At 38.5% G+C, this 20211-nt stretch overlaps 1 protein-coding gene across 3 annotated transcripts in view; it reads right to left on the bottom strand.

The window, feature by feature from the left end:
- Nucleotides 1–654: 654 nt before the first annotated feature.
- The window catches only part of usp47 (ubiquitin specific peptidase 47), a 44420-nt gene continuing 24863 nt past the window's right edge, over nucleotides 655–20211 (bottom strand). For all 3 annotated transcript variants that reach the window (XM_039690838.2, XM_089118034.1, XM_039690836.2), the window contains exons 16-28: nucleotides 16768–16872; nucleotides 16442–16649; nucleotides 15317–15432; nucleotides 13812–13931; nucleotides 11312–12083; nucleotides 8510–8685; nucleotides 8268–8348; nucleotides 8032–8147; nucleotides 6476–6594; nucleotides 5647–5777; nucleotides 5501–5548; nucleotides 5290–5420; nucleotides 655–1944 (exon numbers count right to left, since the gene is read on the bottom strand). In XM_039690838.2, coding sequence (XP_039546772.2) covers nucleotides 1770–1944; nucleotides 5290–5420; nucleotides 5501–5548; nucleotides 5647–5777; nucleotides 6476–6594; nucleotides 8032–8147; nucleotides 8268–8348; nucleotides 8510–8685; nucleotides 11312–12083; nucleotides 13812–13931; nucleotides 15317–15432; nucleotides 16442–16649; nucleotides 16768–16872 — 2298 coding nt within the window. In that variant the 3' untranslated portion in view covers nucleotides 655–1769. The remainder of the gene's footprint in view (nucleotides 1945–5289; nucleotides 5421–5500; nucleotides 5549–5646; nucleotides 5778–6475; nucleotides 6595–8031; nucleotides 8148–8267; nucleotides 8349–8509; nucleotides 8686–11311; nucleotides 12084–13811; nucleotides 13932–15316; nucleotides 15433–16441; nucleotides 16650–16767; nucleotides 16873–20211) is intronic.

Below are 20211 nucleotides of genomic sequence, written 5' to 3'. Positions count from 1 at the left end.
TAATATAGCGTTCAAAATGAATTCTATGTAATAACATAATAACAAAATTACAAAATTAATAATAATTAATAATAACAAAATTAGTCAATGAGTATATTTTGTTAATGTTTTTAATGTTATTTCTTGATTTGATTGTCCATACCCATTTCCAATGCGAGTGCGGGCCAACAGTGCGCTTTCACAGAGAGACTCTGCTCACATCATAGGCTCACACGCTGTTCTGAATGTGTGGCATCTCACAGTCGCGTCGCGTCTAGTGTGGACAGACACACTTGCTGTAGCTGGAATTTTATCGTGTCGCGTGTAGTTAGGACACGGTGTAACGCGGTCACAGGCGATTCTAAAAAAGTCAAAAAGTCGAGACAGGACCCATTGTCGAAATTTCTAAGTCCACCACTCTATTTCATTCAAAACAAACTACAAAATAGACTCAAGGTGTTAAATACCGGAACTATCCGGTTTAATGTGTTTTCCACTACCTCTGGAAGTGGTTTAAAGTGGACAAGCTCAAAACGCTTCAGACCCCGTTTACCCCTGTATTTAGCGTCGTCCACTTGTGATCCGATCGACCAAAACGCATCTTAATATCAGGTGTTAACTAGCCTAAAATGTGAGATCTTCATTTACGTCAACCTGGAAGCAGGCAAACAGAGATGGATTGTTGCTTTTTATTTCAGTATTGGCATGTCTACTGTGAACAGCTTTGTGGCAGCATTAGGAGCCCAGAAACCTGCTCAAACACCGGCGTCCGAAACCTCGATTTCCAGCTACGCAAAAACAGCAGCGAGAAGCATTTCCACACATGCACACACACACCTGCCACATCCGAACCCACAGGATCTGTTCACATTGTGCAGAAATAAAAATGAAAAAACAAACAAAAAAAACAAAACAACACAGGACGTCTAAATGGAAAAAGAAAAGCCGAGTACAGATGAAAAAAATAAAAAAAACGCGTGCCATTAAAAGTCACTCACAAGACCTAACATCATCTTTATCAGTCTGAAGTGAAATAATTTACATAAAAAACAAAAAATGAATCGGGTGAACAAAGCGCACTACTTGATTCATGTCGCCATAAGGCTTCCATTCATATGTACCAGTGAGAGGAGGAGCTTCAGCAGTCAGTGGGCGGGTAAACCGCAAGCCACGCCCACACAAAAGGAAGCATAAACTGCAAGAACCTGTTCAGCCAGAAAAGAAGCGTTTAATTGCACAACTATGTGTTAAATAAACAAAAGGAGAGATATCCCAATATTCAAGTGAGAGCATCATACCCACAATTTCAAGTGAAAGTGTCGACTGGAGTCGATCGAAGAGCTCTCCGAAATGGAAGATGAGCAGAGCGGGCGTTGTGCTCGAGTGATGAGAATTTGACGCGCTGGATCGCATCTCAAAATTATAGAGCGAGTGACGATGGACGAAAAAAAAATAATAATCAATGGACGAGAGTGCAAAATCAAGACGGCGATAAAATCTCTCCCAAACGGCCCAACAAACGCACCCATCTCTGTATTATTAAATCGATTTATCTGAATGATATTGAAATAGCTTTTGCACTTCCCTTTAAACTTTACAGTACAATAAACTATGGTGCACAATAGTGCGTTCTGGAGCTCGAAGAAGAGAGCGTCAGCCGGACAGCACTGGTGACGTTGATTCAACGTGTGGCCCAAATGCCAGGGTGGCTGGCGAGGCAGCGCTACACTGCAGCGGGCAGGTCGGATCGAGAACAGGGAAGGATAGTCCGTCCGTCCGCCCCCCCCCTCTCAGTCCTGTCCTGGGTCTTTGGTGGGCCCTCCGTCCAGGTATATTTTGAGGGCCTTCTCTTTACGGGGGGAGTAGCTGACCCGGTGGCCCGTCTTCAGCAGGCGACTGCTCTCCTTCTTCATCAGTTCGTTGCGCTCCTCTTCAGACAGATCCATGAGATCCTCGGTGCTGTCCCTGTGGAGAACAGGGAGACGCATGAGTGACCGGCAAGCAACAAGTCATTCATTTAGTTCATTTTAGCTTCAGTAATGATGTGTTGATGTTAAAGTAAAGGGCACCTATTATGGAATTTTGAAAATGACCTTTCATGTAGTGTGTAACATAGATCTAAGTGAACGAAAACATCCTGCAAAGTTTTAAATATGAAAGTTAAAGGTGCCATCTGTAAAAATTGAGGTTCAAATATCCCAAAAATGAGCTACACGCATCAAAAGAATGAGAAGAAAAAAGGTTGATGATGTCATTAAAAAAATGACAAGTTATAGTGCTGCCGAGATATTAGCATGCTAAATGACTAGCCCCGGCCCGGCAGGTGTCGTAATACCAGTTTCGGCCATGGGAGGCGGTATGCGGGCAGGCAACATAACCACCAGCCAAACTGCAATACACTAGTGAGAAAAGTGAACTAGTGAGCGCCAAAACGTTATTTATGTTTTTGAATCTCTAAAGAAAATGGACGTAATTTGAAAATTGAGACTTTGTTTCATATCAATAGTAACAAAGGACAAAGATTATTGCGATTTTTTGGATGCGCGCAGCCGCGATACAATGTCCCATTCATGCAAATGAAACAGGATGACTAATCGATTCTTGAGATTTAAGGATCGATATCGGTTCGTAAAAATGAGAATCGATTAACATCGAGAAATCAATATTAATTACCCAGCCCTAGTGTTTATCTCCAAACATTACAGTCGCGTCTCCAGTTTCCGCCATTTTCAAATATAACGACAACAACTCCTCTCCCGTGGCATCATGGGATTGTACAGTGTCCATCGTATGCGGACTTCAGAATCTCGCCGGAAGTAGTAGGTCATCCGGGTACTTTTCCCCTACTGTTTTTCCAATTCTTCGGACATGCTACTCTGCTCGCGTACTATTTTCCGCATAATATATAGTAGGGAAGTATTCGATTTCGGATCTAAACCCCACCTTTCTGAGAGCTTCCTCTGCTCTGATTGGTCAGAATGACAAAGTGTTGTGATTGGTCGACTGATCACAGCACGTATTGAAACATTTTTTTTTAAATTGAGCGGAGTTCTCCTTTAAGCAAATCTAATACAAACCTATGTAGGTTCATATCGGAAGTGAGACGAATTATTGACGACTCATTTCAGGCAGTTCAGATTTTTTTTTTTTTGGGAGACACCAACTCCATTTATCAGCGCCGGCCCGAGCCTTTTGGGGGCCCTAAGCAGAATTTGATTTGGGGGCCCCTCCCACGACGCGGAGTCACCTGTGTTTGACGATTATTGACATAAATGTCACGCAAAAATGATACATTATAAATGAATACACTGAGGTTATGTATTAATAAAAAAATAGATGCCTACTTAAATAAAAAAGTTTGAAAACAGTCTTAAAACTGTCTCAAAACATATACAATAAATTATTTGCTAAAATTATGACAAAACTGAGAAATTAGAAACGTAAGAGCAATGATACTTTGGCCTATCCTCCTGGGACCCAGGAATAGACTTTTGTCCACTGTAGTGGACATTATATTTTAGTGTATTTCTCTGACACCATGCATGTCACATTTTTTTTCTGGATGTCCTGTAAAGAGCTCATTCAGGGCAATACAGAGATACCAAATGTTTGGAGGTTTCACCATGAAAACAACTTCTCCTTGGTCTTTAAAAATGTCTAACATTAATTTAGTGATCAAATGTAGCACTCTTATTGAAATATGGTAATATATTGTAATTATAATTTAAATCTAACTACTTTTCAAATTGTATTTCATCAACCAACATCTCATGAAAATGTTATGGGGTTTCAAATGAAAAAAATGACTTTCCGTTACAGGGCATTGATTTCATTCATGTCCACTGTAGAGAACATCAGGACATAAATCATGTTTATCAGGCATTCTGGGAGACATAACAAGTGAATATGTAAATAAATTATACCTCAATATTCTTATGACATAGATATTATTATTAAAATGTTGCTTATTATTACGCCAATGCTTACACTTCTTTCCTCATTAAATGTTGCTCCAAGAACACATTAATGTGCAAATTAGATACAGTGTATAGATACTTTGCATTGAATGGGAATATTAATTTATGCCAATTTTACCCATATATTGCATAAAGTAAATTGGTGTATCAATTAATTCCATTATATCTTTCATAACATAGTTGATAATCATCTTTATACAAATTTTAGTTCAAAAAAATCCTGAAACCCCAAAATGTATTGGTGATTGGAAAAAAAATCCCATTGTTTTTGCCTACACATTGTATGTCATTTAATTTTAACAACTGAGTCCTGGTGTCCACTACAGAGGACAAAGTATTACATATGAATAAAATATAATTTTTCAAAAAGGTTTTTTTTTTTTTTTACCATTTGTTTATTATGCTTTAAACAATGTGATGACATGAAAAAAAAACTAAATTAAAAAAAAAAAAACTTTCTGGGTCTCAGCTATTGTTGAAAACTAAAAATATTACTAGCCTATTTCTCAACTGTCTCAATACAGAGTAACTATCCTCAAAATCTTTATTATTGTTATTATTATTATTGTAACAGACTTTGTTATATAGTACATGACATAATCAACACAGTCTGTTACTATAATACCGGTTATGATGTTCTGGCGCTCGTTGTATGTGTGTATGCAATGTATTTTTCCCCTCGGGGCTTGCCGTAGATGGGTCGTGCGCACTTGCTAGGCTACTGGAGTGTCGCGGGTGTTTGGAGATCTGATGTGTGGTATAATAAAGTGGAGAAGAGTTCAAACTGCTATGTTTATTATTTATTCAAACTGCTACCCTTACACCTTGAAGGATAAGTTCTCCTGCGGGCTATTTTCTCCAACTTAAACCGATACCGTGACTAGGCGCAGTTGCGCACGAATTGTCTATGCACGCGCGAGGTGTCTAGAAGATTATGCGTATGACTTAAACGCTGGCAGACAGAGCAGCAGTTGTAACTTGTAGGCAGGTATATTGACCATTAAATCAGAATTTTGTTGTCTTGAACTATTCATTCAGTCATATTCATTCATTCATTGATTTATGTCACTTGTTTAAGTCATCTAAAAAAATAAAAATAAAAAATAACCTCGATTAGGGGGCCCCCTGGTGGCCCCAAGCAGCCGCTTAGTTCGCTTATGCCTCGGGCCGGCCCTGCCATTTATCCATTGCACTGATCGTTGCAGACCTTTTACATTCACAATCAGCTAAATTACACACTGCATGAAAGGTATTATATATGAAAAAGCATAATAAAAGCCAGTTTAAATTGAAATCCCTTTCTAATTCCATTTATGAAAGGGAAAGGCTTTACCTGTAGAAGATCACAGCACCATCATCACAGATGTAGAGTGGCCAGACATTGAGCGTGGAGACTTTAGGATTCCAATCTAAATCCTGATGGATCTCCAGCACTGAAATGTCACAAGGAAAAGTTCCTCGTCCCTGTAGGAGAAACAAGACACTCATATCGGAGGCACTACTATAAGGGCTAAACTAAATCTGATCCCAAAAGACTGCCGTACCTTGGCAAACTCCAAGTTTTCTAAAGCAATTCCACTCATTTCACTGAGCTGAGGAAATTAAAAAAACAAAAAAAATGAGATTAGCACTCAAATGACATTTGGGGAATTCTAAGCATTCATGAACAACGTTTCCATATTTCACACACCTTTTCCTTGAGCTCCTCGACGCTGCTGCTCTCCAGCACCACCTCCCGAAAGGCCTCAAGCTTCATCTGGGCAGGACACCAGCGACGGGACAGAACCGCTAACTGAGACATGGACTTCATCCGCTCCGGCTCTGCAAGCAAGGAAATCAAAATAAAGTAGTCAACATTTGAAGTTGAGGTTTTGATCCACTTCAAATGTTGAGTGGCATGCTGGATTAGGCCTAAGCCCGTCTAACGGAGAGCCTTGGCACTTCCTATTAGCCCCATTGTGTATCATCTTGGTTGCAGTTCCATTAGAATTCCACTGGAGGTGATCACGGGCGAGTGCAGAATGAATGGGAGTCTATGGGGCTAAACGGCTAAATGTGTCTCTTTCTCCTGCTTGTCGATGAATCAACATAGATTTTATAGTTGATTATGCAAGTTCAATATAGATTATAGGCCAAAAGTCGAATGAACAAGTACTTATGTCCTTTCAATGTCTCACAGGTTAGGCCGTTGTTGGCCGGAACACGCTAGCATTCTGCTATTGTGTGACGTCATCACATTTTTGAACGGATATTTAGAACAGATAAGTGAACTTAAAAATGCAATGTGTATTACCTTAGCCCTCCCTTTTGAATGCAACTTTCAAATTACTTGACAAAAAAATACATCCTGAGAAAAGTGGATTTCTGGGGGTGAAACCCCATAGACTCCCATTCATTCTGCACTCGACCGCGAGCGCCCCCGCATGGACAGAGACCGGAAGTAACCAGCCAGTGCCAATTCTCTTCAATTAGACATTCTCTGATTAGGCTTAGAAAACGTATGACAAACATGTTTTCACCTTCAAGGACTTCCAGGAACACCTCCCAGTTACTGGAGATGTTGATGTCCTCCTCATAGACGTGATAATCCAGAAACACCGTGCCTGGGTTCTTCCAGGTCTTCTTCCTGAGTCTAAACCTGTGAGAGGCACACACACATCTTGTTTGTATTCGGAGGCTGTGAGTCAGTGTGTTTAAAGGTCAGTGAAGCATTGAGATGTGACACAGAACGTGGATGTGCGTCCAAAACTGTTGCAGGATGAGTCAGGCCTGAGATCACAACAGTCATCTCAAGGACAAGAAAACTGGGATTTTAGATGATTCACCATGGAAAAATTGCAGTATTTATTAGAAATGATTTATCTGTGCATATAAATTCAAGTGCCTTCGTAATCTTCCCCAACGTCTTTACTGGAGTAAGGGCGACCGATAGTCCAACATGTTTTTGAAGCATTGATCATTGTAGCCAATCACAGACATATATGTTGAGCGCATGAACACAAGGGCCAATCAGAGGTGTTTAAAGGAGTAGTTCACTTTTATAATTAACTGGCTGATAATTTACTCACCCCCATGTCATCCAAGATGTCCATGTCTTTCTTTCTTCAGTCGAAAAGAAATTAAGGTTTTTGATGAAAACATTCCAGGATTTTTCTCCATATAATGGACTTCAATGGGAACCAAACGGTTCAAGGTCCAAAAGACAGTTTCAGTGCAAACTGCAAACTGTTTAAAGGGCTTTAAACGATTCAAGATGATGAATAAGGGTCTTATCTAGCGAAACGATCGCTCATTTAAAAAAAATAAATAACGAAGTTTAAGTTTTATAAGCTCAAATGCTCGCCTTGCTCTGTTCTGTGATGCGCGTTCATGACTCTCCTGTTCGAGTCATTTCGTTCGTTTTGTTCGTTGAATGAACCAAATTACTCGGAAAAAGATCCGTTCATTTTGATGAACGAGTTCGAACTGGAGAGTCACAGAACAGAGGCGAGCATTTGAGATTATAAAACTTAAAACTTTGTTATTTATTTATTAAATGAGCGATCATTTCGCTTGATAAGACCCTTATTCATCGCCTGGAATCGTTTAAAGCCCTTTGAACAGTTTGCAGGTTGCGCTGAAAGTCTCTTTAGGACCTTGAACCGTTTGGTTCCCATTGAAGTCCATTATATGGAGAAAAATCCTGGAATGTTTTCATCCAAAAAAAATTATTTTCGACTGAAGAAAGAAAGACATGGACATCTTGGATGACATGGAGGTGAGTAAATCATCAGCAAAAGCTTTTTCAAAAGTGAATACTCCTTTAAGTTCAACAGTGCTCAAAATGCTGGTAAAATCACATTTGTTATATTTCAGTACCGACTTGGTACCGCAGTTGGTATTTTTGACAATGCTAGTCTGAGACGTCTTTATGTGGATCAATGTAGATGAGCGGCTTGAGATAATTTTCTTTATCTACAAAATGGGCGCCAGCAGAAAAGGTCTTAAGTCTTAAAGGTACAGTAGAAAAAATCATGAATGATTCTGGCGTAAAAAAACTGAGTAAACCTGTCCAAAATGTTTGACATGAGCTCACCTGTCTATACTGAGGTCCAGTTTGCACTGGTCTTTGAGTTGAGGCAGCAACTCCTCCTTAGACTGCCGAACAGTCATTCCCTTAGCGAACACAGTATCCAAAAGGAACTTACAGGGCTGTCGAAACAAAACTATACATGTTACATGTGCACATTTTGGGCGATTTCAGAATAATCGTTCCACTATAGAATACGAAGTACATTCATTTCCAATTGCACAAAAAAAAATGTAGCTCACCTCTGGGTCATTAACTAGCAGCTGGTACACCTTCACCCTGTACTCTCCTTTCTTCAGTGCACGTCCCAATCGAATCGTGATCTGTTCAACAGCAGAGGAGCCGTGCATATAAATATGTACGTGCGGTGTAATTTATCTATTAAATCTACAGTAGTGGTGCCAAACGGAATGGCAAGAACAACCCAGTATGGCTGTCTTTGCGTGTTAAACTGGGATTGGAGAAAGCGCAGTTACAAACTCACCTTGTTGTCATCAGAAAAAGAGGAGAGCGTCTCATTGAGCCGCACGCTCTCAAACTCCTGGTTGTTGGCATAAACCCGGAAGACCTTAAACTGAGTGGAGGGAACGCCAACAAACGGCTCGAGATTCTGTTTGAATGCAGCCAGTGTGATCCTCTTATCAACGTGGACGAGTAAACCTGAAACATACCATATTACCAACATTAGGAATAGGTTTAATCTTATTTTTTTTCCCACTGAGGTAAACTTTTTTTTTTAGTTTAACGGTTTGACCTCTTTTTGGTTTTGCGAACATCCGGAGGGTAAAATCATTACATTTCAATACAAACCATAAAGTTGTAGGTTACCAGTCTACGACTGCATGATATTGGAGAAAAAAATATGACATTGAGATATTCAATTTTTCTGCAATATACACTCATCTAAAGGATTATTAGGAACACCACCGGCTCAATTTCTCATTAATGCAATTATCTAATCAACCAATCACATGGTTGCTTCAATGCATTTAGGGGTGTGGTCCTGGTCAAGACAATCTCCTGAACTCCAAACTGAATGTCAGAATGGGAAAGAAAGCAGATTTAAGCAATTTTGAGCGTGGCAAATAAAAACAAGGAACTTAATTAAACATAAAAAAAAATGTTATTTCTTTTAGTACACTATAAGATTACAATACTAATATCTTAAGTTTTTTTTATTTTATTTGGCAGTTTGCACTGCACTAAACGCATGATATGTACATTGTTATTGTGATATGGCTTAATGTGATAACTTTATTTGAAGGGGTGTGCATAAGACTGACATGACATAACACCTGTCATAAACATAAAAGAGTCTTTATGAATGTTTATGAATGTTGTCATTAAGTGTCATTCGGTAAATTATGACACTTTTAATGTTAAGTTGACATTGTTTAAAATGTCTTTGTTATGACAACGTGACATTAACAAAGACAAAAATGTCTTGATTATGACAACGTGACATTAACCAAGAAATCATAATCTGTCAACCTAACATCTTTATAACTAGTCTGACGTGTTCCACTTTACTTGAGGTAAGGGGAGATATTAATGACACTGTTGTTCAAGCATTTGACAGTGTAATAACCCTTAATGACATCTTTATAACTAGTCCAACGTGTTCCACTTTACTTGAGGACAAGTAAAATATTCATGACACAAATTATTATGGTGTCACGATGGCCAAAGTCAAAACCAACCACATATGACAGGGTAATGTAATGTTAACGCAAAGCTAAATAACTTCTTTAAGTTTGATAATTAGACCTGTTATGACAGGTTATGATTTCTTGGTTAATGTCAAGTTGTCATAACAAAGACATTTTAAACAATGTCAACTTTGCATTAAAAGTGTCATAATTTACCGAATGACACTTAAAGGGTTAGTTCACCCAAAAATGAAAATTAAGTCATTAATTACTCACCCCCATGCTGTTCCAACTCCGTAAGACCTTCGTTCATCTTCGGGACACAAATAAAGATATTTTTGATTGAATCTGAGAGCTAGATCACTCTTCCATTGGCTTCCTAAGGGACTGGCTCTTGACGGCCCATAAAGTCATTAAAGAAAAGGTTTAAATATTCCATGTGCCTACAGCGGCTCAATTATAAGTTTATCAAGCGACGAGACTACTTTTTGTGCGAAAAAAACATAAATAACGACTTAATTCGACTATTCCATTACTTCCTTATGGGCGCATGCGCGAGAACTGAGACGAGGACGTTCTCATTCATCTACTTCTTGTTACCGGCTGCTCACCGCTTAGGAGTTTTACCGCCACCTACCGTATAAAATGATGATCCATATATAAGGCGCTCCGGATTATAAGGAACACTGTCGTTTTTTGAGAAGATTAAAGGCTTTTAAGTGCACCTTATAGTGCGGAAAATACGCAATTTGAAAAGCGTATGTACAGCGCGCATCTTCCTCTGCTTGTAAACAGAAAGTTTTGCGCTTCCAGCTATATCAGCACATCATCTTATACGGTAGGGGGCGGTAAAACTCCTAAGCGGAGCAGCCGGTAACAAGAAGTAGTCGAAGGAGAAGAACGTCCTCGTCTCAGTTCTCGCGCATGCGCCCATAAGGAAGTAATAGAATAGTCGAATTAAGTCGTTATTTATGTTTTTTTCGCACAAAAAGTAGTCTCGTCGCTTGATAAACTTATAATTGAGCCGCTGTAGGCACATGGAATATTTAAACCTTTTCTTTAATGACTTTATGGGCCGTCAAGAGCCAGTCCCTTAGGCAGTCTATGGAAGAGTGATCCAGCTCTCAGATTCAATCAAAAATATCTTTATTTGTGTCCCGAAGACGAACGAAGGTCTTACGGGGTTGGTACAGCATGGGGGTGAGTAATTAATGACTTAATTTTCATTTTTGGGTGAACTAACTCTTTAATGACAAAAGTCATAAACAATCATAAAGGCTCCTTCATGTTCATGACAGGTGTTATGTCATGTTTATGACAGTGTCATGTCAGTCTTATGCACACCCCTTCAAATAAAGTGTTACCGAGTTCTCAATATGTCTGATTAAATAAATATATGCATATATGCAAATAAATATATATATACAAGCATCTATGTCTATTTTCATGGGAAGATCGATGTATTTAAATAGTGGTCCCTGCGGTTTAAGAGTGAAGCGCGGCACTGTGTTCACTTACAAGCTGCAGCTCATGAGTGGTCTCAGAGTGGTCCGATTCACAGTAAATGACCCAAACCGCTCGGAGACACTGAAACACACCCTATCATGAAAAAACAACAACAACCAGAGAAACTTTACTTTTCTGTCCTTCTCCAGATCCGTCGTCCTGAGAGTACGGCTCAGTTTTGAAGTACAGGTACTGGGCGTCAGCTTTGCTCTTGCCGTTCTCGTCGTACTCGCTGTCTGTGCCCGAGTCTTCTTCCGCCGTGTCCCACGTCTCCTTCTTCCCCTCGTGTGCTTTGGAGCGGCGGCTGCTGGTGATGCTGTGCGAGTCGAGGCCGTTAGCTAGCGGGAGCGGGCCGCTGTCTGCGTTGCACAGCGTGTCGCTGCTGTGGCTGGAGCTCAGGATGTCACTGTCCACAGAGCTGGTGCTGCGGTCGTTGTTGACGTCCGAGTCCGAGCGCTCCTCGGAGGGGAACTGGTTGTCCGTGTCCGAGGCGACCCGTGTGGAGTTGTCCGTCTGGGAGGGTTGTAAGACAGCGTCCGGCTCCTGTGCTGGAGACTCGATGTGCTCGAAGTCGCTGTGTTCGGAGCTCTTCTGACTGTCACTGGTGCTGGAGGATTGCTGCTGCTGCTGTTGCTGTTGTAAAGAAAGGTTCTTCAGTTTCTCAGTGCTCTCTTCGAGAATGGCCTCCACTGACTTTCTGCTGCCCTTCGCCCCATCAAAAGAGTCCTCAGAGTCTGCGCTAGCTTTGGGGCAACTAGTTCTGTTGGCTAAAGAGCCTGGCGATTGCTCGGGCAGGGAGACAAACAGTCTGATCGTGTTCCCGTGGCGATCCAGCAGCTTCCACAAAACGGAGTCAGTGAAAGCCACCTGATGATCTGTTGAGTCTGAGCTCTCCACGAAAACCTGAGAACAAACAAGAGCATTTTATAGCAAAATTCGAAATGCTTAGAGTCAGTCTAGCAGCATTCGAACACCAAATTCTATTGGAATAAACAGATTAAATAAACCGAAAACTTGTGCTGATAATTTACTCACCCCCATGTCATCCAAGATGTCCATGTCTTTCTTTCTTCAGTTGAAAAGAAATTAAGGTTTTTGATGAAAATATTCCAGGATTTTTCTCCATATAATGGACTTCAATGGGAACCAAACGGTTCAAGATCCAAAAGACAGTTTCAGTGCAAACTGCAAACTGTTCAAAGGGCTTTAAACGATTCCAGACGATGAATAAGGGTCTGGTCAAGCGAAACGATCACTCATTTAATGAAAAAAAAAGTTTTATAAGCTCAAATGCCTTGCTCTGTTCTGTGATGCGCGTTCGTGACTCTCCTGTTCGAACTCGTTTATCAAAATGAACGAATCTTTTTTCGAGTAATTTGGTTCATTCAGTGAACGAAATGAATGAGGTGACTCTGGAAAAGATTTGTTCATTTTGATGAACGAGTTTGAATAGGAGAGTCACAAATGCGCATCACAGAACAGAGCAAGGCGAGCATTTGAGCTTATAAAACTTTTTTTTAATGAGCGATCGTTTCACTAGATAAGACTCTTCTTAGAGTAAGAGTCCTTTGAACAGTTTGCAGATTGCACTGAAACTGTCTTTTGAACCTTGAACCGTTTGGTTCCCATTGAAGTCCATTATATGGAGAAAAATCCTGGAATATTTTCATCAAAAACCTTTTCTTTTCATTTCTTTTCGACTGAAGAAAGAAAGACATGGACATCTTGGATGACATGGGGTGAGTAAATTATCAGCAAAAGTTTTTTTTTAAAGAGTAACTAAACACTTAACCAACTTTTTTTAGTTAATGATCTGTAAGAATGGATCTTTATTAATACCAGTCATTGATTCGAGTAACTTTTTTGACATTTGTTTATAAAGTGTTTTATTTCTACAACATATGGCGTAAAAACGTCTTAGTGCTGCCCTCTTCAGGTTGAACGGTGGATACTGCAGTTGAATTTTCCTATTGGATGTTCCGCACTTTGTGACGTACGCAGGTTTCAGTTCACCACGCGAGTATAAAAACCATCTTGTGTCGTCAAAACCACTGTAGGGAGTCAGGAATTGGAATTGTGAGTATTGTAAACGATCAGGATAGAGTGTTTTAGCATCTATTTCGTCCCCTCTATCTCTGCTGGGGTCTGCCCACTTTTTTAGCATTTTCTAATATTGCCAGTGGGTGGAGTCAGGCTCTGACCAGGGGTTTAGTTACCCTTTAAAGTGAACTACTCCTTTAATGGAGCAGTGATAACTGTATGCCAAGGATACGCCTTATTTTAAGATGTCCTTGTTATTTCAGTACTGAGAACCATTAATGAACAACCTTAGGGCTGCATGATTTAAACCGATTTGGATTATTGCGATTATGAAATGAACTTTAATGAAATTATGAACGCTGCTCCATCTGAAAGCACTGTGCGTTTGAGTCGCTTATAACGTGCATTTGAAAAAGCAACACGCATCAAACATCTTTCCAAACATGAGAAGAACCTCTTGTCCAGCAAAAGACACCTAAACAAATAAAGTGTTAACGGCTTATGTCAGTCATGTTCTACTTTAGTTTGGATGTGGCAGCTCACTAAGTTTCGGAACAGAGCCAATGAAAGGTGAGTGTAATGCTAGATAACCTTGTTACTCCTGAAGAAACCCTCTGCTTTCAGAGTCTTGTTGGGCACGTAAAGGAGCCGGAGGTCATTATAGCAGCGCTCTAAGACGACACGCATCGTCTCCGCGCAAAGACCCGTGGCCTGAGAACACAACGAGGAGACAACAGGTTAGATGGAAGCAGAAATTTCAACTGTCTTTGGCACTTTCCACAAATAGAGAACAAAACAGAGCTTGAAAAATATCTGCCATATATTTTCTTTTTCTATAAAGTATCAGTGAAATCAGATGCTTATATTCAGATATTGGTGTGAAGAATTCAGATGTTAGACAAATATGGCATTTTTGCAAATGCAAAATGGGTCAAAATACAGTTTAAAAGTCTTCCTTTGTTTGATTATGTTTAAAGGGGTCATGATGTGGCTTTTTAAATTTTATTATATTGTTGTTTGAGGTCAACTTATGACTTTTGCTTGGTTTTTACATTAAGTAATAGGCTATTTTCTACCCAAGTTTTGAGCCTAGCTGAAAAACACTCGGTTTTTATGGGCGTACCGCATTGAAGACTTGGAAGTAAAAGCCCACTGCTGAGAGGAAATTGTTTTGAAAACTTACAATGTTGAGCAGATGTCAAAAGCTCAAGATAAATTTGATTTCTCAATTCATCACCCCTTTAATCCTAAAACCGTATTCTGGACAAATGCGGGCAAAATAGTTTTGATTTATTTTTTTAAAAAATACTTCCCTTGATCTGAGCGGTACAAGACTTTTTTGATTCAATTCTACAATGTTAAGTGGGTGAAAAAAAAAAAAAAATCTTGTATTTGGGTCAAAAATGGGCGCCCATAGAAATGAATGGGAAAAACTAATTTAGAGCATTCTAAAATAAGCCAAAATAAGACAGCAAAGTCACTTCATTTCTAGGTTTTAGCTCTAAGAACTTATTGGCATGATATTTTAATGTAGTTAAAAAAAAATTAAAAATAAAACATAAAAATAAGCATAACTTACACAGAAAATATGGTACTTTTTGATGTAAATAAATTCAAAAAATACCCCCCAAAATAAAAAAAAAAACACACCATAAATGGATAGACAAAACTTTATCGAAGACAGTGATATAACATTTGAGTCCTCTGTGGTCCACAATTACAGGATTAAGGGCTATAAAGTGAATACGGTTTGAGGGTTAAGCAAATAAAACATTAAAAACATTATTTAAAGAAACAGGTAAAAGGACTGCAGATTTTGCCTAAATTAGTCGCTTCGGTAATTCAAAACAAAATTAAAATAAATTCTACAATGACTTGTAATATCAATCTAACAGATGTTGTCAGAATTATCATACTATTGTATGATACTTTTACATAAGTATCATTTAGTGTTAGATTTAGTTTATCTAGCCATTCTTTTTCTCAAGAACATTGGACTTGAGCCTTCATTGCTTAAAAGACAGTAATGGGTCGCAAATGTGTACCCTATTCATGGAAAGTGCCCTTTATATGTGTTCAGAAATGAGATTGAGTACCTGTGCAATGAGTTGCTTAAACTCAGTAATGGTCTGGTTGAGATAAGCCCTGACACTGACTGGAGCAGCAATAGACTCACTCTTTAGATCCACCACATGGACCTTCACCATCACCTCTGCGATCGACACACAAACATTGTCAGTAGTTTACAGTGAGGAGGTTTCCGGTCAACCATGATGAGAGAATCAAAGTCATTATGCATTTGTGTAATCCTTTCATTGAGAGCTTGATTGCAGATTTGTAGTTAAGGCGAGACACTACAGGTGAATAGGGTAATTTTTTAAACCAGCAGATATCGCCATGAAACCTTCCCAGTTGATTACCTACATTAAGATGAGGAAAAAATATATTACAAGTTTTCTGTAATTTAATGTTTAAATATGCAAATGAGGCATTATCCAATTAAATACGCACTACTTTGCATATATTTTAAAAAAACAGTCAGGTTCAAAATTCTTTTTTCATTGTGTTCACATATTAGATGAGTCACCGAGGGATTTATGGATATCTACTTTTGTTATCCTGTAAATCAGAATATACTGCCAATTGCCTTAAAAAAATGATTTTCGCCATGTTTTTTTGGAATAAAATGTTATATAAATCAGGCTAGGAATAATATATTTACAAATCCCTCTGTAAATGTCTTCATAATATAAGTAGGTGCTAGACTAGAAAGTTTGGTGTATATAGGTGCTACTGAAGTGGAGATTTCGTACTTGGAGTTTGAGAGAAAAGTCATTTTGAGAAAACTGGCCAAACTCAGCCAATGAGATCGCACATTTAGAGTTAAATCCCCCCTTTTACCATCACGATTGGTTGCTGATAAAAAGGAAATGACCATATTTGGATCCGACAGCGTTGTACAGGAGAGAGAGAGAGAGCTTTCTAACCGTGTGTGTGATGACGGTGCAGATCGCGATCGCTGAGATGATTTATAAATGACAACTTTTGAAGAATTTATGAGAATGTGTATTACCACAAGTCTGAAAGAAGACATGTTATTGAAGACAAATATCTCAAAATTGACCAGTGAAAAAAAACAAAAAACTATATTTTTGCCTGCCGTGTCTCGCCTTAAGAGTTTATTGTAAATGTTCAAAAAAAAAAGTCAGCTCAGTAAATACCTCCAGGTTTGTATGGCTGGAACGCTTGGTCAGGTCTGCGGATCTCCAGGAGCAGGTCAAACATGTATGAAGACTTGACCCCGCCGAGCAGCAAACCCATGGGTATGTCTTCCTCACCTTCGTAAGAACGTTCCAGGTATTCATGAAACTCGTCGTATTTGACCAATCGACAGCAGTCCAGTGGCACCACTCCGTCCAGGTCCATCAGCTGATCGCCCACAGGACAAGAGAGACAAAGCTAGCTGATCTGTTTTTAAGGTTAATCTATCAGGCTACAGACCAACTTAGCCTTAGAAATTTAGACGACAGTATGTCACACTACTTGCCTTGTAAGACATTTCGGTTGCTTCTCTGAGAGTTTTGTCCTTGTGAACCTCCAGCTTATTCTCCATCATCATCAACTTCACTGGATGCATGCAGAATAGCTTGATCTAATGGAAGAAGACACAATAATAAGGTTTGGTTCTAAACACTGACTCTCTGGCAACTCAAGCAGCATCGAAAACATCAAGGAACCTCACTAAAGTGGATCGCGCCAGTAGAAACAACCAATCAGCATCACCCTTTGCGTAACAACATTGAAAGTAGAGCCCGACCGATAAAGGATTTTGAAGGCCGATACCGATACTAGGGCTGTGCCATATCATACCGTCCACGATAATACCGGTATAAAACTTTACATGATAAAAAATTGTCATATCGCGATATTGATGATATGATGACGTATGGCGTATTTACGTTACTTAGCGCGTGCACAACAACACAGCAGCATCTCAGCCTCCGGATCAGATCAAGATTTAGTTCCTAAAAAGGGCGCTACTTCAATAGTATGTAAGTTGTTTGAGTACAAGAGGTCAGATCTCCAACAACACAATTATTATTATTATTTTCTTTGTCAAATATGCATGAAAACTCGTTTCACCACTTCCCTACTAGCGTACATTTTGCATTCGCCTAATCTTCCTTCAGAGTTTCCGCAGTTCGGGTACAACAGTCAACACGATTAAACTCTTTCTAAGATGATTCAATGTTACTATTATTATATTTGTAAATAAAAGTTCTATGCTTTCGCATAAAACAACTTTATCTTGCTGGACTTTATTGCTGTAACGTTAACTAAATCATCATGTTACTTTCTACCGGCCGGGTGTCTGTCACTAGAGTCAGAGCACTATTGTTCATCACGCCCACAGTAACTGAAGTGTAAAACTGTTAAAAGAAAGGACTCGATAAACGATTGCATAGCTAGATGCTGTATATTATACACGACGCTACGCATCAATATTTATTTCCTTTGTGCTTTGAACTGTTCAGTGCGGAGTATTCGACGCGCTGCGCGTGCGCACTGTGACTCCGTGTTGCTTCAAGCGCATCATTCAGCGCTCGGGATGCGCATAAGCGCTGTGCGATATATTGGAGCCTTTCATATCATAATACTTTTGCGCAATGAAAGATTATTAATAGCCTTTCTTCTGTCCTATCGATCATATGTTGCTGCCTCATTAAACAGCTGTGCTATACATTTTAAACATGCCTCAATTTTATAGTAGACTAGGCTATATAATAATTAATCCTTTTGATTTGTTACCTTGTTTTTTTTCATGAATGTACAATACAAAGAGCAATGTGTAAAGTTTTACCAGATTTAGTGTTACAATTGTCTCTTATTTATTCCCCACTAAATGTTTTTTTCCCTAAATGTTCCGATTTTATACAATTATTGTATAAATTAGGTATTGTATACCTCATTTGATGCTAATCCAAAAACTATGCAAGGCAACTGTTACATTTTGAAGGTTTGTTTGGATTGCCGCTGTTTGTTTAAATTTTTTGTACTTCAAAGTTTAGGTAAATTTTATTAGGTGACAATATTGTGCAGGCTTCTGAAGTTATTGTTAATATTGTTAATGTATTACTGTAGTTATTGTTAAAATAAAATGATAAGGAGTTATGTTATACTTTTTTTTGCACTAATGCTGCTGCCAGCCAGCTGCAATCACCAATAAAACATTGTTTCATATATATTTTTTCTATATCGTGATAAATATCATTATCGCAAATATTCTTGAAATATCGTGATTTAATTTTTAGGCTATATCGCCCACCCCTAACCGATACAAATATTTTTGGGTTTTAAAATCCGATATATCGGCCGATATTTATTTATTTATTTTTTTCAGAAACGCACAACAGAACATTAACAGATTTCCCTAACATTAGTTATTTGTAGTTATTTATGAATTTTAACTAAAATAATATGATAATGCATTTTAAAAAGAAACTTGTTTCTTTTATTGTCATGCTTTTATTGTTTTTATTTCTTTTATTGTTTATTGTCTATGATGATGAGCCATAATTTATTAATGCATAATGTCATACTGCAAATTGCACAAATTTTGTCATGCTTATTTCATTTAAGAGAACTGATGGGGATGATCTTTTAATTACTATTCAAGCAATGTATGTATCATGACCAACTCAATGATTGTTGCCAACAAGGTTGGTGTAGAGTGCACTCTGGTGGACAAACTATACAACTCCAACACTCATGACATGGTTCAAGCGTGTTTCGTCTGTGTTTATTTTATTTTTGAAATGTTCATTTATCGGCCATTATAACTGCCGATACCGATAGTTTGGAAAATGCCAAATATCGGCCGATAATATCGGCCTGCCGATATATCGGTCTGGCTCTAATTGAAAGCTCAGTCAACATGAAGGATGGGGGTGCACCCAAACACTACGTTGATCATTTTCGCATGGTTGCTTAGCAAACAAAATTTAGCTTTTTTGTATCATTCTTTATATAAAAAAGATTTAAAGGCTGAAATATGTGAGGTTTATCTACTATAAAACCTTTTTTGTCCAAATTTAATTTGAACTTGTACATGTACAACTTTATTGAACAGGATTCTGTGATAACCGTGATCATTTTGGCCACTATAATTATTAAACTAAATTTTCATGCCATTTCATCTCTAATTATTATGCACAATAAATCAACTATAATTGATTTTATAATTGACAGTATAATATGCAAAGAACAAATTTCTAGAAAAAAATGAATCTCTGATTTTGTGTCATTTAAGGGTGACATATATAGGCCTACAGTTTGGATAGCTGAAACAGTTTGGATAGCTGTTAATATGAGAGTTATGAGACATTATTTAAGAGATTTAAGTATTGTATTACACAAGTAGCTCTCGGCCACTTTCATTTTTAAAAAGTAGCTCTCAAATGAAAAAAGGTTGGAGACCCCTGGTCTATATAGTGTTGCAGGGATGATGCATTTTTATAGGCCAGACCCCAGAAAAGCTCTTCCGGTTCTATCGTCCTGAAGTCAATGGGTTTTGTGGAAAGGGCTTTTGGTTAAATGCCTAAAACAAGGTCGATATATTATCACGTTTTATTCTACAACAATACATACATCACTACTACCGGATTTTTCCTTAAAGTTGTAGTTCACTTTTAAAAAGTGAAAAGAAATTAAGGTTTTTGATGAAAACATTCCATGATTTTTCTCCATTTAATGGACTTCAATGGGAACCAAACGGTTCAAGGTCCAAAAGACACTTTGAGTACAAACTGCAAACTGTTCAAAGGGCTTTAAACGATTCCAGACGATGAATAAGGGTCTTATCTAGCGAAACGATCGGCCTTTTAAAAAATAAATAAAAAACTTTAGGTTTTATAAGCTCAAATGGTCGCCTTGCTCTGTTCTGCGATGGACTCTTCTGTTTGAATTCGTTCAAATCAAAATGAACAAATGT

This window comes from Pimephales promelas, chromosome 1 (genome assembly GCF_988280905.1).
Source record: "Pimephales promelas chromosome 1, fPimPro1.hap1.1, whole genome shotgun sequence".
In the NCBI taxonomy this organism is placed as follows: Eukaryota; Metazoa; Chordata; class Actinopteri; order Cypriniformes; family Leuciscidae; genus Pimephales; species Pimephales promelas.
This window is presented reverse-complemented; position numbering and strand designations above follow the sequence as displayed.